General features: G+C 41.1%; 1 protein-coding gene across 3 annotated transcripts in view; it reads left to right on the forward strand.

Moving 5' to 3' along the window:
• The window catches only part of ULK4 (unc-51 like kinase 4), a 1725799-nt gene that overhangs the window by 92138 nt on the left and 1609017 nt on the right, over positions 1-24644 (forward strand). For 2 of the 3 annotated variants that reach the window (XM_085631566.1, XM_085631568.1), the window contains exon 2: positions 10472-10664. The exons of the other annotated variant lie outside the window; for it this stretch is intronic. In XM_085631566.1, coding sequence (XP_085487692.1) covers positions 10527-10664 — 138 coding nt within the window. In that variant the 5' untranslated portion in view covers positions 10472-10526. The remainder of the gene's footprint in view (positions 1-10471; positions 10665-24644) is intronic. 3 annotated transcript variants of the gene reach the window in all.

Below are 24644 nucleotides of genomic sequence, written 5' to 3' on the forward strand. Positions count from 1 at the left end.
AGCTAAGTAATGCAAAGCAGCACTATGTGCTGCTTTGCATTACTTTCAAGTGATTTTCCACCTTAAAACAATTTTTACGATGGAAAGTAAATAGGTGAAAAAGATTTAGCATTGTTTTACGTCACTTTTGTGACGCAAACACGGCGTTAAATCTTAGTATCAGTCATCTTAGAGCTGCTTTTCCATGCTGACAGTGTCTTTTTTTTATTTTTTATTAAATACTTTATTGTGATATAACTGACAGGAGGAGTACCAAGTACATAGTCGACAGCACATTTTCCAGAAGCATTTTGATTGTTTTGACAGTGATGTTTAAGCCAGATGAGTAGACAAACTTATGTATGGCATGGCAGGACTTGGAGCATGCAAAATTGAACAGGTCTATTTCAACCCCTAACTATCCCCCATGTTAAGGCTACCAGGAAGCAGCACACTGCCGCTGCTCCACAGGGGGCATCATGACAGTGTCTTAAATACATGTAATGTCGGCACTGGACATACACCAACCCATGATGCACAATTGAGCAATTGCAATCTGCACTAAAATATGCGCACAATGTGCTGTCCTTGTATTTTACAGGTATTTAGATAGCGCCTTATGAGCTCTCACGAACACCAATTTGCTAATAGTATTTACTCGCTTTTCTTTTGCTCCAGTCATATCTTTTGAAAGGGAACCAGACTGCATACTACTGATACAATTCCTCATATAGTCTCTGTTTGGTAAGCTATTTAACACTGCATATAGGAAGAAATGTAAGAAAGAATAGCCCCTTTTGTTTGCAAAATTAACTTCAAGCAATAACAAACCCCGCAGCACACATTAACAATAATTAAGTGAATTCTTAAAACCCTTCCCACAAATCTAAGAGACGGGGAAAAATGGTTTGTCTCGGATCACACAACATTTCAGTGGTGAAAGTTATTCACATTGCCAAGCTATTCATGGTACCATATTTGTTCTATAGGAAACACATTTAAATAAAAGGAATGCGTTACATCCTTTAACATAAACAATGTATCCTAAGTGCGTCCCAGAGTGGCGGAATGTTTACAGTTAGAAAATCACAGGAGAAAGGCAAGGTATATAGTCACGAGTCTCCCTTAATCGTCCACGGGAGCTCCTGTTGTCTCCGCTTTGAAACGGAAGCTGCCCTTCCAGACGCAACTGATTTTTCTGAAAGACTGCGACCTCTTCTGGTTTGCACACGCTCTAAACAATGTGATCGCTTGTAAATGATCAGCACAAGATATCGATGTGGGCTTTTCAGCATCGTAATGTGGTCTGAAACAAGACAAGTCAATTTTCCTACTGCGGTGACAAATGTTTCTGTTTGGGTCTATCACGTAAGAAAATATTCATCAGAGATCTCGTGTTGCTGCAAATTGAGGAAGGCCTGTGAGATTATTCAAAATGGTGCACCTGAGACAGGGCTCTGTGTGTATCACACTTATTTCCAATTAGAGGGAAGATACTAGTGTTTGCCTAGAATCACACAATCTCTAACTGCGGAAGCCGGGATTAGAATTCATGTATTCCGGTTCCAATCAAAGGCAGGACAGCAAGAGTTTATTTCTTTTATGTGCTATCTTGGAAGTATTTGTGAAGCGGATGCCGGGCCACCATATCATTACAACATGCATGCAGGGCTCACGCTGAAGGTTGGCCAAGTATCTCCATGTGTGCAAAAGTGATGGTTTTAAAGGTACTGGAGTCATATGATTTGAGTGTGAAGAGACCCCTGAGGCTGAGATCATATAACACAGCATGACTTGTGACCCAGATGCAGTGGGAGGATTTAACTGATTCAGGCACCTGTCAAATATCAGCAAATGGAGCCGCCATATTGGATTGGTATTTGCTTTGGGAAACAGCCATTACAACACAGCTGTTTCCCCGCATGCCATTACAACGCATATGCTTTTACCACGCATGGCAATACAAATGAATTTCGATGTAATGGTATGTACTGTAAAGGGATATGTGAAGTACAAAAATATATGCATATGCTTGAAAACAGCCGTGTTGGTAGGCGATCAATGCTTCCTCGCAACAATGTGCACTGCCCCTCAGACGAGCAGCCAGCATGAACCACGAGGAGAGAAGTAAGGGGGATTGGGCCTGGAGCGAAGGCCTACTATTTTAGGGGCTGGGGGGCACGATAGGTTTTAGGGTTTAGGGTAGGGTAGAGTAAGGGCTTGGGGGGGAAGTAAGTGGCACGCACAGGAACCAATGAAAAGCAAGGGGTGGATGTAAGCCTCTTTCAGATATATATTAACAATAGATTTTACAAGCACATGGCAAGCGCTTTGCAGGTGAAAATGAAATATGGTTTCCTTTCTAATTCCATTGGGAGTTCCATTGTTTCCACTGTACCCTCTCCTGTGAAACAATGCTTCCACTTTAGGATTGGCATCCTAAAGCATTGTTTCTCTCCATATCAAGTCTCAAACTTATAGTGTAGCAGATTTCCATAATGCCTCCCTTTTAATGAGCGTACCTGTTGTTGTGTTTCTTGGGGAGCATTGTCACAGGGATTAATAGCACAACGTGTTCTTGAAAGTGGTGCTCTCACTGACTCTCTCTTTACCACAGGAATATACATTTCACCAGTGAGGAAGGGAAATAGCTTGTCTCCACACTACCCCCTTTAATGCACATGTCGTTTTTAGGTCTCGCCTGACCCAGCGCTTGCGCTGGTCTGGCGAAACTTTAAGTAAGGGCTTCAAAAAAATGCTACCGCCTGCTACAGCTTGCAGTGCATGTGCGCGGGTGCGTGCTTGAGCAGAGGTGCCATATGGCATTCCTCCTGCTCATTAAGCGCATCGCTCGCCGCGCGCTTGATCGCAATCACTTTTGCGTCACGCGATGGCCACGTGCGCACTACTCCCTTTATACTCTCTCTTGTTTGTCAAACAACAGCACTACACAACTGTATCAATAAAAGGATTCTTGACAGGTTGGAATTTTGATTGAATTTACACTCCCCAAGGGGTAGTTCTTTTATTGATGTCACGGTGGCAAGTCCCATGGTGAAGATAATAAAATTTACTGTACGTCTGCAACAATATACAATTCTGCTCTACTTAACCATTTTCCAAGACATTCTGTGCCCAGTTTGATTACACTAAAATGTTTGAGGAACAGGTTGATCAGGCTGACAGACCTTTCCAAAGTTAGCAACTGGGCGCATCTCACGTGAAACACATCTGTCAGTCCTGGGAAAAATAACTTTTTACTCAGGTGCACTTTAATACAGTTAGATGCCTGAGGCAATACATTACAAAGCTCAATACAAGTACAAGTTCCATTATGTAATGTGTTGTGGTGGGTTGCATTTAAAAGCGAGAATCGGCTGCATTTGACACATGTCCAACTGTTATACTCCCCTCATGAGCTCTGGGTTGCGAACCAAATTCCGACCCCACTGAACCAGCCTCCCGTGCTCACGTGTGTTACACCCACCTATGCCTTCCTTATTTTAACCCTAACCTCCCTCATCTCCAATCACGAACACGGGCCACAAATATGCCCTCATCCCTACAAAGCAGCGCCAGAATACACTCCCTCACCCCGTGCTCCAAACCTCCGCAGCGTCCCCGTCAGGGCACTGGAGAGGGATCTGTACACCACCGCCATTGTAAGAGCAAAAGAACAACGACAAAAACAACAGACTTTGCTACTGTCAAGGTACATGCTTAGAGAGACAGAAGCCCCGCCCACAACGTACTACCCCTCCAAACACAGCCTCGCTCTTGCAAGGTCATTCTCCAAATGACGTACCCTGTGTGCACTGCTACGTCTCCTGCTCTTCACGAAGGCTTTTATCTTAGGAGGGGAAAGAGGCAGCTCTCTCTTGTGCAGATACTGCCAAAATTGCGAGGCTATGCTTTAATCTCTGCTAGTATAAATTTCGTACGCAGGGAGAATAGTAGCTGAGACTGTTAAAGTGTGCGATTGCCTGGGTTTACATATAAAGCTAGAGTACGGACTTTCTAAGTAAAGCACGGATGGCGTTGGGTACCATACTACTAGAAAATGAGTTGTGGATGGAATAGAATTCAGTGCTCCAATAAATTAAGTATGATGCTTAAGTGAACACTCTTTTGATATGTATTTTACTGTGTTTGTTTAATGTACAGTTGAAAGTCTCGGTTTTGACATCAGATGGGTGGCTTGTACAGGGAAGACTACAGTAAAATAAAGAACTACTCGCTATTTTAAGGCAATTATTAAGCTTTATTTATTTATGCATTTTTATATAGCACAAACTTTACCCAGAGGTGTCCGAGCGCTTTACAATAGAACAAAGTAAATTACATAAGGAACGAGAGTATCACAGAAGGATCGAAAACTACTTATAGGTGCTACTATTAATGAAAGTTACAGTTTTTTAAAAATAGTTTTATATAGCGCGAACTAGACCCGAAGATATGGGGTATTTTATTTATTTATTTTGAAAGTTTTCTATAGCACGAACATGACCAATGCGGGTATCAGAGCGCTTTACAGTTTATACATCAAGAAGGATACAAACAATCAACAAGCATTGGCATAGCCAATAGGTCTCGCCTTTGGGACCTCATATGTATTTAGTTATGCAGCACAATATCCTTGGTGCAACAACATCAACTGTTGCATGGCTAAACACTTATAAGGTCCCAAAAGCGAGACCTATTGGCTATGCCAATGCTTGTTGATTATGGTATATAATAATTTTGTTAAGCCAGATATTAAGCACTCCAAAATTTAGAGGAATAGGCCATTGAATACAAACGGCAATTTATATCATGCACACATCCCAAGAGGACTAGCCAAGCTATACAAGTAAAAAAAAAAAAATAGGACTGACATTTTAGGTAGAGCATGTTAGTTACTTTTAATTTGCATGCTGCTGTTAAACTGTAGGGGAAATTTACCTTTCTGCGTGTTATTCCCAGGAGCTTTACTTTAATGAGGCTATACTTGCTGGCATATAATGAACCTGTGCACTGGGAAACTACTAAACACATCACAGTGCATGTTCTCTCCCTCTTAAACACCGTAAATAACTGTTTACCTTCAGTTGACATATCTGACTTTTAAGTAAGGATACAATAAAATGTTGCTAAAATTGCACAGGTGCTGTAAAAGCAGATGCAGCATCAAGCGTATATCGAAGGTTTTCAGTGTGTAAGTGACTCCTTTTTACGTGAGGTAAGTCGCATGTAAATAGTGTGCTGGGGCCCCCAATGCCTATGTGCTTTGGGTTGAAGCAAGACATGCCAAGTATGGAATAGGCATTTCTCTGCAGTAACAAGATTGCAAGTGCTATTTACTGTATAGGTTGAAGCAGCCCTTCCATTTTGTTAAAGGGCTTCCTTTAGTACAAAAATCATGTTTACTTAAGTTGTCTTAGGAAAGGAATAGAAAAATCTTCTATGCTGCATTCTGTTGTTTATTAAAAATCGAAATCATTGGTAATCACAGATCTTCATGACACAGAGATGATTTCTTTAATAGTTCTACATCTCAGCCTCCACCTGAACTGTCTCCAAATGTAATCTGCCAGGCTCTCACCTTCTGCAGTGACCATAATTGGGAGTAGAAGTGGCAGAAGGGGAAAATGGCTGCCATCAGGGACTTGGGCAGCTGCATACTGGAAGGTTTCTGGTAGGGAGAAAGGGGGTGGGAGAGTCCGTTACAGGAACATCCACCTATAGTTATTAAGAATTGTGAGGGGAATGGAGAGAAAAGATGACACCCACTGCCAGCTAAGAGTTCTTGGAAACTCTAAAAGTAGCCTATTAAACAATCATCTTGTACAAGCTTACTTTTAGTGCAGGCTTTTCTCATAGCAGGTCACCCCAGCGGGTGATCTAGGCACACTGTCAGTATGGGTAGGTTTTCTGTCCAAAATGAAAGAGAGCTATCTCATTTTAATAGGCCAACCCCTGGGAGGACAGACGGAACTCCAATAGTGTAAGTGGGTTTTTGCCATCTTGGTATTGGCTTACAGCAGTTAGAGAAACACTGTAGCGTGTGGGTTGGAAAAGGTCCCCTGGGGGATCTTATCAGGGAAAATGTGACCTCTTCACCAGCAATTGCTGATGTGCTGCTATTTTATGAGGTTCACACTACAATGAATCAGAATACAACTGAATTTGGATGAACACAAGAAGAGGAAGCCTTCTCCTATCTTCCTGGGAGTGAACCAAGACATAAGGACATGCTTTTCCTTGTATCCAAGATTTGGAGGTGCTTCTCCAGAGTCTCATTCGATCTGCTGTAATTCCAGGGTGATGGGGAGTAAAAAGGTATCTTTGGTGAAGAACTAGCTGACCAATGGGATCGGAGGCCTGGCTAAAGAGAGTGATTGTGTGATTTAGCCGGACTAATCACTGCTAAATGTGTCCTGGTATACTGGAAGCTGTCCTTAGTAGTTTGGGAGTTTTAGGACTGACCAGGAAAAACTTGTGCAACTTCTGACAGTGATGGATTGGACGCTTGCCTGTGGCCCTGACGCAAAGTCTTAAAGAAATCTGTCTTCCCCTAGAAACTCTGACCGGGGTCCCTCTCAATAGAGCTTCTTAAAGTTTGGAAGAATTCGAGTATACCAGCCTTTGAGGTAACTGATCTAACGTCCCAGCCTGTGTGAGGCAAAGCAAGTTGATGGTAACTTTTTAATTTTTGTTTCAAGAGGGGTCCATGTTGGCTGCTTTTGGTAATGCATATGGACTTCCATTGACTTTCACCCTTTTAATGCTTTTAACAGGAAATATAAAAAATTGCAGGTCCTAAAATTCAAAGTGCTGAATGCTAAAAAGGCAGGACTAGCTGAAGTGGTCACATAACATGGAGATCTTGGCAGTTCTGAACACTTGTCTTTTTGTCTTTTGCTAATGGTGCAGAAGAAGGGTAGATGGTCACATCTTTAAACTCTGGTCATCTCAATGTTGAGGTTCAGCTAGGACCTGTATCACTCAAATTAACTGTAATGTCCAGGCAGCATTATGTTTTATAAATGAAAATATTACTGTATTCATTATTCATTTAATAATTCTAGTGCTGAGGCAACACACATTGGTAACCCGTTCCTAACCTATCCTGGCATGACAAATTCTTCTGAAGATCAGGCATGGCGCTCTTGTGGGTGGTTCCTTTATAGTACAGTGGGTTCTCGATACATATGCTTCAACCTTGGCCGATGCCCAGTGGAGCTGTCCTATGCAGCTATAGGGGAGTTTGGCTCTGGTTCGCCCCTTGGCTGTCACCTACCCAGCTGGACTTCGGACTTTGTTTTCCTCATCTCCCCGTTGTGTCTCTTTTTCCCTCCCCTGCCTCCTCCCCTCTGTGATTCTTTATCTGCCTCCCCTTTTCCAGCCTCACCTTTCCGTGTCCCCTGAAGTACTTTGTTATGCTATTCTTTAATAATCTCATGTAACTATGTTATACTGTTTTCCCTTTCTATGTTATGCAACTTTACAGAAACATATTTAACTATGTAACAATGTTCTGAAACAATGTCCTACCTCATGTAAAGCGCTCTGATACCTCCGGGTCTAGCCAGCGCTATATAAAACTTTAAAAAAAAAAAAGTAAAGTGCTGGGTTAAGTTTTACTGAAGTAATGTTTAGTAAGGTACCAGCTTGTTATTAAAATCTCATCCACTGACTCTTTCGCCGTCATATTACTATATAGACCTCCAGATCAGTGTTCGTTACCGAATTTTCATTGTCAATAGAACCCTATTTAACCAATAATACTGTCACCATTATGGGGGATTTTAATTACATTTAAAAGAGACCAGGAGTGCAGATTCCAGAGCCCTTATTGACACCATGGCATCTTCTCTTTTTTTTCTTTTTTCTTTTTTAATAACTTTTTAATGCAGTAGAAAAGTACATGACCGCTTTATCCATTACTCTCACATTCAGAATAACAGAGTACATCATATTGATCGTAAAACATGGTCACCACCCTTGTAGTTTCAAGCTCTTATCACTTTCCATTCAATCCCGTGGTGCAAAAATCCCCATCTATGCTTTCAGTCTTCCTCTAATTGAGCAGGTCTACTAACAGGAGCACAGAGCATCCCCTTACTTACATTCATCTCCCCCCAGATCTTGGTCCATTTCTGGGGGCATCCTCTACTCTCATCTGTCACCTTTTCCGCTTGCATGCACCAATCCATAAATGACTCCCAGTACCATGGCATCTCTTGATCTCCGGTAACTGGTCAATTCCCCCAGACACTTAGCAGGACACATTCTCTATGGGATCTTCTCCAACGATGCCAGGCTATTAGTTCAAGGCGTACTACCCCTGATATGGTCTGATCATCAGGCGGTTGCCTTCACCTTCGATGTCCTTTCCACCCGGGCCATAGAAAACTCGGTCTCCAAAACAATATTCCTTAGAAACTGGAAGGGAGTCTCCGCAGAATCTCCTTGGAATGCCCTCAGATGGATTCCTTGTACTGTATCTGGGGATGTGGTTGCAAGAGTTGCAGAATTTGCAGCTTGGCTAAGCTCTGCTGCTGAGGTGGTCACTCCTGTCAAGGAAATCAAAACTCTCGGGAAGCTGCCCACACCTCCGTGGTTCACTGCTAGGCTAAGATTATTGAGACAGGCCCGTCATCGACAAGAATAAATTTGGAGGTAAGTATACTCCCAGCAAGATAAAACTCTATATAAGAATGCTATTAGAGAGTACAAAAATGCCACCAGAGAAGAAAAATCACTCTTCTACAATAACGGGATTGAATTTGCATTCTCTTCAAAAGAACTCTTTAAGGTTGTTCACCAGCTTACGTCACTTCCAGCTCCTTCAGAAATTGGGAGCTCTGCTGAGCTCTGTAATACGTTGGTAAGAGTCTTGATTTCTAAGGACACCAATTTTTACAAAGAGTTCCCACCTGCAAATCTAAAGAAGCAGACAGACTGCTGCCCCACTACCATTGTGCAGGATGTCTGTTCTGCCGTTACAGAGTTTGAGAAGAGACCCCCACACCCCCCATATCTTTATCCTGGTTCCCTTCTTTGACTCATGCACAAACAGAGACCTATCTTCTGAAACTAAAATCAGGATCTCCACTGGAACCGTGCCCCCCTAAGATCCTCCAACTGGCAGCTAGCAGTATAACCCATCACCTAACTGACATCATGAACAGAGCAATTAACTCCTGCTGCCACCCAATGCTGTGGAAAGAGGCTGCAGTTAGACCTATTCTTAAGAAACCTAATCTTAATTCGAGAGATTTGAAGAACTATTGCCCCATCTCACTGTTCTCCACTCTGGCCAAGATCATGGAGAAGCAACTTAACCATCATTTGATGAAATACGTGGAGTAAAAGGGGTTGCACACAGTTCGGCTTCCAACCCAATCCTGGCACAGAAACCACCCTTGTATCCGCAACTGATAGGATCAGTTGTCTAGGTGACGAAGGGCAGGCCGCGGTCCTGATCCTTTTAGACCTATGCGCGGCCTTTGATACCATCTCTTCTACCCTCCCTACTGAATGCCTGCAGTCTTTAGGTGGTGGCGATCTGGCCTTAAAATTGCTCACATCCTTTCTTACTGACAGGACACAGGTCTTAAGGGAACACAAATCTGACCCTTTTTTCTTACTGTGTGAATTCCCTCAGGGATCCCCCCTGAGCCCCACGTTATTGAACTTGTACACCATGCCATTGGCTATACTGATCCGCTCCTTTGATCTTAAGGTTGTGTTGTATACTAAAGACACACAGATCATTGTATCCATCTCTTAAGGTATGGAAGTCACAGTGTCCAACTTAAGCAACTGCATGAACGTCATGGCCGCAAGGATGAGCAAGAATGGTCTCAATTTCAACGGAGAAAAAACAGAGGTGTTAATGTTTGGAACTCACGCAGCTATATGGAACCCGAATTGGTGGCCTGACAGCTTGGGGCACTGCCCATCCTACCTACTCAGCCAAAAATGTAGGAGTCATATTGGATGTTGACCTCCCCTTGGATCTTCAGGTTCAATCGTGCAATGTCGTCCTGCTTCTGGATCATTAGAACTTTTTACTTGTCCATCCACTCTTTTGCTGACGCATTGTCACCTAAAAGTCCCACTATTTCAAAAGGAAATGGGGTAGTAGAAGGAAGACGTTTCAGTTCTAGCTGGGGCGTTCTCTTTTTTATGTTATGACGATATTTATGCATTTATTGAATTTCATTGCCCTGACGTTTATTTTATGTCTGGATCATGTTGGATTGTACTACATACTTAAATGCATCTGTTCATCTCCTTTGTCCTGGGCCTCAATGAAAAAGAGAGCAAGGAGCAACTGATCTCTTAATCTGTCGTACTGAATGCCTGCCTTAATTATAAACCTTTCTACGCCTTTCCACACTTACGCACTTCAGCTGACAAGAATCCTGACATATTATTAAATGTTTTAAAAATCAGTTTGGCCACGAAAACCTCATGTTGGTGTTCTCTTTGCCTTTTTCTGCAGGGATTCCACGCCAATGTTTTAGATTTCAACAATCTTTATATTTCAAAGTTTGAAGATGGAGAACTTTATTTTGTATGAAGAAATTGGTAGAGGAAGCAAGTCGGTTGTGTATAAAGGCAGAAGAAAAGGCACAATTAATTTTGTAGCAATACTCTGTATCGATAAATGCAAACGAGGTGAAATAACCAACTGGGTAAGCATGTATTTTTACCTATTTTATGTATTGCTGCTGTGTGTGTCAAGACATTGCAATTTGAACTTCAGTTGATAAATCTCAACATATTTTCATTTTGTGATATTAACATGTTTAAAACCTTGCATGTTGGGCACCTAGAGATTAGCATTTGGTGAGGTCTGTATTGGAAAATGAGTAATGGAATTTGCAGGACACAAATTGCAAATAAATCGTTGCTTGGAGTGTGGCCTACATGGGCTCTGAGACCTATTGACCTATTACATGTCATTTGGCCATGCTGAACATCATGGCCAAAAGAGGAAGAAACAAAAATGTGAAGTGACTGCATCATTACATGGGTACATGACTAAATGATGTGATTGCCATTTTTTTCTTTACCGATCTGAGATGGATTGGAAAGTAAAACAATATATATGAAAATGAAAGTGCAAAAGTGCTTAATTGATTTTTTTTTTAATTAAAGGGGAGGGGCCGGCAGCAGTTTGCTTCCAATCCCTTCTAAAAAACATAAATAAAAATGTGTGTGTGTCTGTCTCCCAAGCAACGGATCGCTCCTCTCAGGAAAGTGCTACCTCCAGGAAACTACCCAGATCACACAGTGAAGTTGCAGAGCTACACTTTATATAAACCAGCATGACACATTTCTGCTTTGATGCCTTTTTCAAATGCCCATGACCACAGGCGTTTGAATTCAACGTTTTAAATAGGTATTACCCCACTACTATTGGAGGACTCATTATAGCCAGCATGGAAAACTACACAAACCCATCATTCTGAATGAGTTCGAGAAAGCCCTGTCATTACGTATAATTTAATGTTATTTCGGCCTCAATGATCCAATGGCCTCACAATTTCATCTGCCATGTTATTTGTTATGTGCACAGATTATATCCACCAGTGGATGTGGGCTACAATAGTATGTGAAAGTAGCTCTTCCTTTTTCCTCTGCTGTGCAAACATTTTTGTCATTATATACACCTTTCACGTACTCAAATATAAAAATATATATATAGAGAGAGAGATATATATAATCACTGGAAAAAACATAGGTTTCAGAGACGTTATAGTTAGAAATTAGCATTTAAAAAACCTTAGAAATTCACTCAAAAAACCATAGGGTTCAGGGCCGTTATAGTTAGTTGCACATTTTACTCATACAAAACCAGAGAAATTCGTTCGTTATAGTTAGTTAGTTGAGCTAACAATAACTCTCACCCTCGCAATACACTGCTGAAGACGTCACATATTACATCATTCATCACATGGCCCGTGACATCACTGATGACGTCTCGAATGACATCACTGATTACATCACTAACCACATCATCCAGTGACTGTGTGTTTCCGTAAAGTTTAAATATTTTTTATATATTTATATATATATATATTCACTGAAAAAACCATAGGTTTCACACACGTTATAGTTAGGAATTAGCATTTAAAAAACCTTGCAAATTCACTGAAAAAACCATAGGTTTCAGACATGTTATAGTTAGCGGAAATTTTACTGATAAAAAACCAATGAAATTCCCCCGTTATAGTTAGTGCAGGCAACTATAACTCACGCGACCGCAATCCTCTGCTGATGCTAATACTGTATTTAGACACTTATTTGCCCATGTCTTCTTCCATAAATTTTTAGCTATACATATATTAGAAATATTTTTTTTTCATAAAGACACATATGTCATCAGCAGAAGATTGCGGTCGCGTGAGTTATAGTTGCCTGCACTAACTATAACGGGGGAATTTCATTGGTTTTTTATCAGTAAAATTTCCGCTAACTATAACATGTCTGAAACCTATGGTTTTTTCAGTGAATTTGCAAGGTTTTTTAAATGCTAATTCCTAACTATAACGTGTGTGAAACCTATGGTTTTTTCAGTGAATTTGTACGGTTTTTTAAATGCTAAGTTACTTTACGCCATTCGTGGCGTGCACGCCCACTTAACGCAGTTCGTTCCGTGCGCGCACGGTGCGCTTCGCGCACCGCGCGCCCACTTTACGCAGTTAGTGTCGTACACGCATGCCCACGTTACGCACCGTGCGCACATGGAGGACATATTATGCGCTTCCTTGTGATAGGTAATCTGTTAAATTTAATTTGTAAGTGATGACAATAATATGCCATGCACAGAGCGTGTTTTTTTTTTTTTATTAAATTTTTTAGCGTAAGCGCACCGTACGCGTACGGTAAGCGTAATCGGCGAAATTTTCAAAAAATAAAAATTTACCGTTTTTGGCCTTTGAGGACTCAACTAACATGGCTATGTGCATGGGCGCTGTCTAAACAGCCCCTTTATATGTTTTTTGCCTTTGTTTACAGCCCCCCCCTCAGAGTGCGAGAGAGAAAATGGCGGCCGCCGCTTCCTGGTTTCGACCAATTCGAATGTTTACTTAGATGTAACAGCCAATCAGAATCGCGCTCGCGCACGCCACCGTACGCGTACGGTAAGCTTACGGTAAGCGTACCGTAAGCTGGCTCAGATATATATATTGATTTAAAGGCTATTTTCTCAGAATCTACTGAACAGATTTACACCAAACCTACAAAAGGCACTTCCTTGACCTGAGGACTACCTCTCTGCCAAATTTCTAGTAATTCTGTTCAGCCGTTCGGGCTGTAGCCCTGTCTAAAGGTCCTATGGAAAAATGCATGGGAAAAACGCGTTTTGGGACCCCCCTTTTATCTCAGCCCCCGCTTGACGAATCCCCCCGAGACTTTCAGGGTAGGAGCAGAGCGTAGCGCCCCACCTATTTTGAGAAATTCGCGAGGATTCGTCGACCGGCGCCAAAGTTATTCAAAATAGAATGTTGCGGATTTCCTATGGAAACAGGGTCCTAACTATAACTACCTACTGGCGACCGCCAGTAGGTAATATATATATTTTTATATATATATATATATATATATATATATATATATATATATATCAAGCTGTATTGAAGAATGAGTGGGTGTCTGAATGGATGATTTAGTAGATGCGTGACTGACTGTATAAGTGAGTGATTTAACGTGTCTTACTGAATGCATGGGTTAGTGACTAATGTGTGTGAATGTCTGTATCGGTTTGTCAGTTGGTATGTAAGTGGCTGCACGGATTGGTGAATAGCTATATGAGTGTGTATATGGGTTATTGATTGGTTGTCCGAGTATGTGTATGGGTGCCTGAGTGTTTTTGTGGGTAGGTGGGGGGTGTGACTTTGTGCATAGATGTGTGAGTTGGTGATTCAGTGGGTATATAGGTTGAAGAGTGCATCTGTGAAGGGCTGTATGGGTGTGTTGGGTAGTGAATGGATGTCTCAATGGTACATGTGTGAGTAACTACATATGTGAAATGCAGTATATGTGAGTGTTGGTGCATATAAATGACTATATGTGAGAGTGAGTGATTGGGAGTGTCTGTATGGATGAGTGTGTGCTTGTGTTAGTGATTGTAGAAGAGAGTAAGTATGTGTTAATATCTATATGAATCAGTGAAGTGGTGTGTGTATAATTGTATAGGTGAGTAAATGGGAGTGTGATTGATTGTTTGCATGTTTGACTAGGTGTGTGAGTAATTGTATGGGTGAGTGGTGGTGTGTGAGTGTGTGTATAGGTGTATGAGTGCATATGATAGTGCTGTACTGATGAGTGACTGCGTGTATGAGTGACTGTATGGGTGAATGAGTGGATGTGTGTGTAGACCTAGGAATCAGTGAGTGGGTATGTAGTAACTAGTATTTGTGTGTCTATGGTTTTGAAAATGGTAGTTTGCATTTTAGAGTGGGTGTATGAAAGGTTGTATTAGGGTGTGAGGAGGTGCATCAGATTATCACGTGGATGATGTGATTAGTGATGTAATCAGTGATGTCATTTGAGATGTCACCAGTGATGTCACTGACCATGTGATGAATGATGTATTGTGGGGATGTGATTTATAGTTAGATCAACTAACTATAACATCCAAACTTTTCTGGTTTTGTATGAGTGAAATGGGCAACTAACTATGTTTTTTTCGGTGAATTTCTAAGGTTTTTTAAATGCTAATTTCTAACTATAACATCTCTGCAACCTATGGTTTTTTCAGTGAATTTCAAAGGTTTTTTACATGCTTATTTGTAACTATAAAGTCCCTGAAACGTATGCTTTTTTGGTAAATATATATGTATAGCTATAGTTAGAACTATATTTGGATAGAAAATTGATTTTTTTAATTTGCTAATAACTTTTTGGCACGTTTTGGCAAATCTTCACGAAAAAAATGTTTTAGCACCTGTGCTGCTTCCTAGTGGCCAAAAAAAGGGGGTCCCAAACTTACATTTCCCTATGGAATTTCTATAAGCATTTTTATTACGCTCTAGAGGTTAAACGGATGAATGGAATTTTCACCAAATTTAGCAGGAAGCTAGATGTTGTTACAGAAAGCGTGTTTTTTGTGATTTGTTGTAAATGTTGCAAGAGTCCTGCAGCTATGAATAATGAAAAATAGAGCCGTGTGATTGATCGATAGCACTTTTTTCTCGCTGACTTATGCTAGTAGGTAATGAATGAGTTAGGTAAAAGAAGATATAAGTGTGCACCCCCGAGCGCATGACGGACCGTATTGGTAGTGGTTGCAGGCAGGGAAGGGAGCGTTGGGAGAACTCGCCTGGTTCCGTTCGGTGTTGGGTCCTGGCGGAGGAATGCTGGCGGACAGGTATGTTGTTTAGTTTTGTTGGCGTCGCCACTTCAGTTTGGAGGCTGGTTCGCAAGTAGCTCAAGTTTCACCTCCTCTCGGACATTTTTTGAGCTTTGAAAACACAGCCGCTTTCCCATTGCTTGTGACCTCGGCAGAGACCTTGGCATAAGTAGCAGTCCGGGAAGAAAGACTGGAAGACGCGTAGTTATGCCGATTAGGAGCGGAAGTGTACACGGTATAAATATTATATATATATATATATATCTATATCTATATCTATATTCACTGAAAAAACCATAGGTTTCAGGGGCGTTATAGTTAGCTGGACTTTTCACTCGTACAAAACCATTGAAATTCCCCCGTTATAGTTAGTTCAGCTAACTATAACTCGCGCGCCCGCAATGCACTGCTGATGACATCACATATTACATCACTCATGACATGGTCAGTGACATCACTCATGACATCACTGATGACATCATCCTTGTGATAGAGTGGCAGACCTCCTCTCCCCCCAGGTCCTGACCCTCCCTTCTATCCTCCATGGTCCTTTGTGCATGCCCCTGCGCCCTCCTCCTTGCCCATCATAGCCATTGTGCTGCCACTAACCCTCCCGCTTGCCATGCATGGTCTTCTGTGCTGCCATGGCCCCTCCCACCTTCCCTGTGTGGTCAGCTAGCTGCCCCTGACCCCCTCCCACCTTCCCTCCATGGTCTGTGTGTATGCCATCATAGTCTCATTGTTGCTCTCCATGGTGTGTCTTGTTTCTAGTGCCCATCCTGCCTGACCTCCATGGTCATCTTGCTGCTCCTGCCCTGCCCCCTTGCCCCCAGCCCTCTGTTTCCATGTGCAGACCCCTATTCCCTCCCTCCTGGCTTGTCTGTTCCATTGAACAAATGCAAATTGCGGTTTGACAACCAGAGGGTCTGAGGGAAAAAAAATTGTAAAGACCACACAGGGTTTGTTCCCCCAAAAGACTGAATTAAAAACCAAGTGAAACCCTGGGGTCTATCAAAAGTAAAGAAAGTGTAAAAGACTGCTACATCAATATTGGATCAAATGCCCTATTAGAGGCCCTATGGCTGAAACATGTTGACAAACTTCACCATCACCACGGTCTAAATATCTGTTGACTGCCGGTGCACTATCATTTTAATTCTAGCCAAGCACGTACTACGAATAAAGCTGTGCTTCACGTTCTTGAGCTAGTTTTAATCTCACTTACATTTAAAACTATAAATATCAAAAATATAAATTTTCTTTTGCGCTGCGCTCTCACTCATACCATCGGCTCGCCATTGTGGATTTAGTACATCCCAGTATTCTTACCATCAAAACATCCTGGAGCTCCTCCCTCACAGTGAGGGAGTTGTAGCCCCCAGAGGAACTAGGGGTTTCCTCTGGGATGGAGAATCCCAATGATGAAGCATGTCACCTCTGGTGAGTGAGGGATTTCGTCCTTTAAAGGGATATGCCCATTTACGTCTTTAGGTGGTGGTTCATTCTCATACTTGGAATCATTTGATCCAATATTGATGTAGCAGTCTTTTACACTTTCTTAACTTTTGATAGACCCCAGGTTGTCTGTTCCATTGTAATGCCCCTGATCCGTCCCTCCTGCCCTTTATGGTCTGTTATGCTGCAGCTTTCTCTCCTGTCTGTCCATTATGGTCAGCTAGCTACCATTGCCTCTTTCCCCTCTGTTGTTTGTTGTCCATGTGCATGGTCCTGTCCCCTCCCTATTGCTTTCTATGGATTGTTGTGCTGCACTCCCGTCCCGCATGCCCTGTGTGGTATATTGTGCTGCTGCAAACCCTGATGCCTGCCCTGTAGGGTCAGTTTGGTGCACCTTTCCATGTCCCTCCTGTCCTCTGTTATCCGAGTCCATGTCCCTACCCCAATTCCTCCTGCCTACCATGATCCAATGTACCATACTTGCGAACATTTTGAACTTGGTAAGAGGGAGATTTTGAAAAAGAACTGGGGTATTGATTTTCCCCTTTGAGTTACATTGAAAAAGAGGAGATTGTAGACAGGAGACAGATCAAATAAAGCCCATTGGAGCTTAAAAACATTGGACGTTTCCTGGCTGAAACGGGTCTGTTGGCATGTATGGTTGTATTACCACTGCCTCTGACTTCTGCCCACAATGGTCTATTATATTGCCACAGCCTCTCTTGCCAGTCCTGTATTGTTGGTTTGTTGCCCCTGCCCCCCTTTCCACTGCCCTCCATAGTCTGTTGTGCTGCCACTGCCCTTCCTGCCTGCCCAGTGTGGTCAAATTGTTGCCTCTGCACTCTCCTACCTGCATTCAATTTTCATAGTCCGTGCCCCTGGCCTCTGCCTCTCAACAGTATCCCAATGAACAACTAGTTGCTAACATGCTATATTTATTACAAAAGTGTGGAACGCCTGACATCATCTTGATGTCATCAAAACTGTAATACCTAGAGCATTTCCTTTAGAAATTACATTTATGAGAGGGTCTTATTTGCATCAAAATTATGGTTAGTGCTCTAAAAAACTAAAATGAGGACATATTTTCTGACTTTTCAAATAGCGACAAAGAACTTTTAAATTATTTGTAATCTTTATGTTTTTCTATCCAGTTGACCACTTGATTAAATGTTGCAACTAGGGGAGAGGATGAGGTGTTACTTCCAGAGCTGCAGACTTTGCAACTGGGGAACCAGGTTGGAGTTTCTGCTTCAGCTCAACATTCTGTGATTCTGGTCAAATCACTTAATCTCCCCATGTCTACAACCAAAATGAATGTGATCTTGTGTGATGTAACCGATGCTCATGTAAAGCACTCCAGTACCTGACAAGGCTGCACTACATAAAACTGCAAATACACAAAAAATAAGTGTTTTGCACACTTCTGTCATTGGGCTACATGTGGGCTACATCTGGGTGATATTTTTGCTGCATTTGGGCTCTTTTGTCTCTGGTGGCCATCTTGGGAGATTTATTTGTTATGAAGTTTCCTAATTTCCTCATTTACTGCAGTCTCCTCAGTAGGAAATGCTTTCAGTTTTTTACTTTGATTCCATCAAGAAGGTATTCAGATATGTCACACATTTGCCATAAATTCTGAATGTTAGCACTCTAGTTGCTCATTAGATCACTGTAGTAAAGCTCACCACGGAAGTCTGCTGCTGGTATTCAAAGTGCATGTTTCAGTCTGCATGTCAGAATCTGTTTATGAAATGGAAGAGGATTTGAGAAGTCAAAATGTGCCCTAATTTTTCTTTCTGCAGCACTAATCATAATTTCTATGGCAAAATGAACCCCCTCATTTTGTTCCTTTGTAAATTAAATGTTTTAACTGTTACCACTTTATTCCAATCAAGATGGCTTCAGGTGTGCAATACGTTTGTCATAAGTAGGACTGTTAGCGCTCTAGTTGTTCTTTAGAAAACTCTGGGAAGCTGCAGTAGAACACAAAGGAATCAACTGGCAGTCTCTGCCCTTGTTGGATGTACATGTTTTACTGAGAATGTCAGACTTCATTCTCACATGACTGAGAAAGATAATGTGAATTTACAGAAAATATGCTCTCAGTTTAGCTTATAGATCACCTTCCAAACCTCTGTGGGAAAAGCATGAGAAAATAGTTTTCTCTCAAACATGATTCATGATGTCACAGCAGAAGGCTTTTTCACATGGTAAAATCCCCTTAGAACACACCACAATTCCTAAAATGAGTATGGTACTATCAACAAATGATTTATAATGTAACTAAAGTCTTAAAACCTTCTATTAACTGCAATGCTTTTTAATGAGGTCCTATCATGTATATTGGTCCCAAGATGGCTGCCAACACTCAGATATATCTATCTTTTTAACTCTAATTTTCTCAGGAACTACTGAACGGATTTACACCATTTAAGCAAAAGGCACGAGTCTGAACTGAGGACTACATCTTTGCCAAATTTGGTGTAATTCCGTTCAGCAGTTCGGGCTGTAGCTGCGTCAACAGGTCCTATGGGAAAATGCATGGGGAAAACGTGTTTTGGGACCCCCCTTTTTTCTCGGCCCCCACTTGACAAATCACCGTGAAATTTTCAGGATAGGAGCGGACCGGAGCTGGCCAAAAGTTTGTAAAATTTCGCGAAGATTCGTCAATCGGCGCCAACGTTATTCCAAATAGAATGTTGTGGATTTCCTATGGAAAATAGGTCCTAACTATAACTACCTACTGGCGACTGCAAGTAGGTAATATATATATATAAAATCAAGAAAGCTGCTTTTCACCTCACGACCTTCTGTCCAATTTCTTGTTCGGCAAAGCAGACACGGACCCGGGTTTATGTGCTTAAAATAGCTTTTTAATGCCGTCCTTTACGTGTTTCGGTCCTGAAAGGACCTTGATCACTTGACAACACCATCAGTGTCGATGGACCATTTAAATTGCTACATTTTTGTACGTGATTACTGATGTGTGGTAAACATAGAAGACATGTTTGCATACTTTCATTTGTTTGAAGTACCGCTCACTATTTTGTTCCAAGCAGCATATAAAATACTTTTAGTTAAAATATTGAATGCCAAACGTAAGTATCAAAGCAAAAAGGAAATTGTCACAATTAGATGTAAACGGTTAAAAAATAAATAACCTTGAATATGTTTGAACATTAAATATTTAAAATGTCATATTAGATCATCTAAAAACGTTTTTAAATGTTATAAAAACAATAATAAATATTCAAATCTAAAAATGTCATTATTTTCTCGTTGGCACATACAAAGGTATTAATAAAATGCAAACAATGTCCGGATTAATCCGAGATTTGAGCTAAATTATACTAGCATAAATGCAGAACTTCAAAACCAGTAATTGAGAGTATGCAACCTTCATGTTTGAATATACTTAATAAAGTGCTGTGTATTACTTATAAAATAAATAAAATTCACCTGTCATCTTATTTATCTTAAAAAATAAATAAAAACCCTAGTGTGTTGAAATATAAAGTGCATCTCAGTGTAGTGTGTTAAAAAACCATTATGTTAACTATTTCAGATGATTTAGCAGCCTCAATTTACGTCAGGAAATATGTCCCATTAGTTTTACTAACAAGCTTTTCAGTTGGAAACACAAATAGATTAGTTATGGGACGGCGTAAATATAGTATATTGAACTGAACAGATTTCGTATAAAAGTTAGAATATAATACAGATTATTCAAATTGGTAAAAGGACGCGTGGAGTCTAGGGACAAATCGAGTCAATTTATAGACGGGTATATAAATCCTCAGTATTATTGAGCCCTCCCGGAGATTTGGTATCCATATTAAGGATATAGCGAGTTTCAAGTCTTCTCAGCAGGTATTCCCTGTCACCCCCTCGTTTGGTCTTGGGTATGGCATCTATCACATAGTATGAGAAGTCCTTTAGATTGTTATTGTGGACTTCTAAAAAAATGCCTGGCGACGGGATAAGTAGGATCACTATTGTTGATTGCCCTGATGTGTTGCAGGATTCTTTTGTTCACTGGTAATTTGGTGCTGCCTATGTATTTAAGTGGGCATGTGCATTCGAAAACATATATCGCAAATTCAGTTTTGCAGTGCAAAGGTTTGTTGATTTTTACCTCTTGCTTACTAAAAGCAGTACTGTAACTTTCTATGTTGATGCCATATTGGCATGCTTTACACACCTTACACTTGGTGAATCCGTTGGGAACAGTCAACCAGTTGGTACAATTGGATGATTCACTGCTAGAGACTAAACTATTGTGCATTGAGGGAACCCGTTTGTAAGTAATACTGGGTTTTACAGGAAGTTCATGACCTATAACGGGATCACTTTTAACTAGAGCCCAATTTTTATATACAATTTTTTTAATAGATTTTTCTTGGGCACTATAAGTAGCAATAAGTCTTAAGTCGTCGGGGCTAGGATTTTTAGTTTGCTTCTCTTTTCTGGATTTTTTGGGAATTAAAAGTTCGTTTCTGACCAGATTGTGAGTTTTATCAATTGCTTCTTGTATGGTCTTGAGGGGGTATCCTCTGGCTAAAAATCAGTTTTTACTTTGCTGTTGGGCCTGTGCCAGGTCTTTTTGATTACGCCAGATTATTTTTAAACGTAACATTTCCCCGTAGGGGATGCTACGTACAAGGTGTTGAGGATGGAAACTGGAAAAGTGTAATACGGCGTTTCCCTCAGTTTCCTTTCTGCAGAGTCTGGTTACCAATTTACCTTAGTTAATATAGACCTCAACATCAAAGAAATTGATTTTTTGATTACTTATGGTGGCAGTAAAGTCTAGATTTACATCATTTTTGTTAATTGTGGTGACAAAATTCATAGCTAGCTCTTTTGATCCATCCCTCACAATAAATAGATCGTCTATGTATCTGTAGTACATTTTCACATGATCATCAAACTCCCTTCTGTGTGTGCCTTTGAGAACCAGCTCCTCCCTCCAGCCCATGAATAAACAGGCGTAGCTGGGGGAGAAGCTGGCTCCCATGGCAACGCCCAGCATTTGCTGATAAAACATTTTGTCAAATAGAAAAATATTATTATTTAAACAAAAACTAATCTTATTCAGCAGCATGGCATCGTGTTGGGGGCAAGTTGCCTTGTTTTGGTTAAAATAAAATTCAACTGCACGAAGGCCATCTTTATGATTAACACAAGTGTACAAGGAGGATACATCCAAAGTTAGAAGGTAAAATCATTGGTTCCATTGGAAGTCCTTTATTTTGGCTAAAAGGTCACTGGTATCCCTGATGTAGGATGGTAGACTTTGCACCCATTCTTGGAGAAAAAAGTTTATATATTTGGAAGCGTTTTTCAATAAACTTGATCTTGCAGATATGATGGGCCTGCCTGGTGGCTTGGAGACATTTTTGTGAATTTTGGGGATGAAGTAGATGTTAGGAACGGTTGGATGATCATTTCTAATAAACTGATATTCATCCATAGTTAACAATCCCACACTTTTCCAAGCCACCAGTTCCGCATAATAATCATTGGCATTTTCCCTTAAGGCCACTGAATTACTGAGCCGATAGCATGATCTATCATTAAGATGGGACAATGCTTCCAACATGTAGTCCTTCCTTGCCCACAGAACGACATTGCCCCCTTTATCAGTTTCTCACTATGACATTTTTGTCTGTTTGTAATTTATTGATAAGCTGATAGTATTATCTGTTTTTGTTAGTGATTTTCTTCCTTGAGTTGGAAATTTTGTGATTTAAAGATTTGATTTGGCTTGTTACATTTTCACTAAAAATGTCAATACCATCTCTTAATAATATTAGAGTAAACTTTGACTGTGAATGGCTTGTGTGGCCAAAGGGTTCGTTATCAGGGTAGGAGAAAGCACTTCCTCTTCCACATATTGATTTTCCTGGTGTAAATCAGTTAGAACTTGTAGCAATGATTGGTCAGTTGAGAACATGGTCTGTGTGAATTCCTCTGTTTCTGGAGATTTTTCGACAGTAATAGCAGCTCCTGCTCTTGTTTTTTTCATTGCATGGAATTTTTGGAGTTTTAATTTTCTCACAAATTTGTAAATATCCATACGGGTGTTGGGATAATCAAAATTGGATTCATTGCAAAACGATAAGCCGAGGGCCAGTATTTGTATTTCCGCTTGATTGAGCACAGCTTCAGATAGATTGATCACCGTTCTTTTCTTTTCTTTTTGTTGTTTCCGCTCGGTGCTCTCTCGTTTTCCTGCCTTTCACCTCTGCCTCCGCCTGTAGTTTCTCCTCTGCCTGCTTGTTGTTTCTGAGGCCGTGGTCGGAGAGCTGCGCTCCGCTCTTCCACTAAAAAAATCAGCTCTTCTGTGGGAGATGGTGTGACACGGATCCCGCTGGGCAGAGGTCTACTCGAATTTCCCTCTGCTTCACTTTCAAGTGCCGAGCTCAGATCTGAGTTGGACGTATCCGCCGTGGCTTATCTGTTCACGGCGGTTCCTGATTCTTGGGCATTGGAGGCAGCATATTTAGATGACTTCCTGGCTTTGTATTTGCGTGAGAGTGTAAAGATGCGGCCACTTTCATAATCCACTCGGTCCGGGTGGAATTTGAACGCTTTTCGTTCTTTTATTTTGTCTTCTTCTTTGCGCAAGCGGATAATCATTTAATTTTTTAATTTGTTAGTTTCATCAGGGAGACCCATGGCAGTGATTTCATCAGAAAGTTTATCAATGCGGAGTTGTAGCATAGTTCTATCGATTTCCGCATACTTGACTAATATTTCTACTAATCTCCTCGATGAGTCCAGGTTGCATTGGGCCCATTCCTTCATCATTTCTGGGTAGGCTTCTCATAGCTGGGCGCAGTTAAAATGCGCAACCCTCTCGGAATTCGCCCTACGTCCAAATATCGTTGAAGTATATATATTAAATTGCCACTCCATGCGAGGCACAAGATGGTTGCTAACACTTCCTGGTTTGAAGTGTTAGCAGCCAATCAGAGGCAAGCTCATGCTCGGGAGTTAGGCTTCGCCCAGATATAATATATATATTTTTCCTTTAATGTCTAAAAAACTACTGAACAGATTTACACCATTTAAACAAAAGCGTGCTTTCTGGATCAAGACCTTTCTCCCTGCCAAATTGGGCGTAATTCAGTTCAGTAGTTCGACCTGTAGCCTTGCCTAAAGTTTCCTATGGAAATTGCATGGAGAAAACACATTTTGGGACCCCACTTTTTTCTCGGCCCCCCCATTACGAATCACCCCCAAACTTTCAAGATAGGAGCTGATATGAAAAGAGTAACTTTTTGGAAAATTTCGTAAAGATTCATCATACGACGCCAAAGTTATAAGCACTTCAAAAAATGCTTTTCCTATGGAAACTAGGTCCTAACTATAACTATCTACTGGCGACCGCCAGTAGATAATATATAACTACATGGGTTGGAGGGCCAATGAAACAGTAGGTTATCGAGAGTTAAAGTGAAAATAAAGGCAAGTGGGTGGGGAGGGAGGGAGGTGTAAAGCAGCATCACAGAGAATAGAAGAACACAGGGGTGAAGGAAGAAGACGACAAGGGAGAGTGCAGCATGAAGAGACAGGGAGAAACACGTGAGAGAGAGCAACACGGGGCAGGGGAAGAGAGGTACACCAGTGAGACAGCTGGAAAATACATGCACTCTTATGACGTTAACCCAAAAAAAAAAATAATTGTTCCCTAAAATTGATCAGTGGAAGTACAGAAGTAAGCCAGTCAGATATATGGTAAATAGGCCACGCTCCAGGAGAAGGACAATCACAAGATGGACAAAGAAGCCACTGAATACGAAGCAAGCAATTAAGAGTGACAAAGCCAAGAGATTATATGAAATGGGTGGTC

Source organism: Triturus cristatus, chromosome 10, assembly GCF_964204655.1.
Source record: "Triturus cristatus chromosome 10, aTriCri1.1, whole genome shotgun sequence".
Lineage (NCBI taxonomy): Eukaryota > Metazoa > Chordata > Amphibia > Caudata > Salamandridae > Triturus > Triturus cristatus.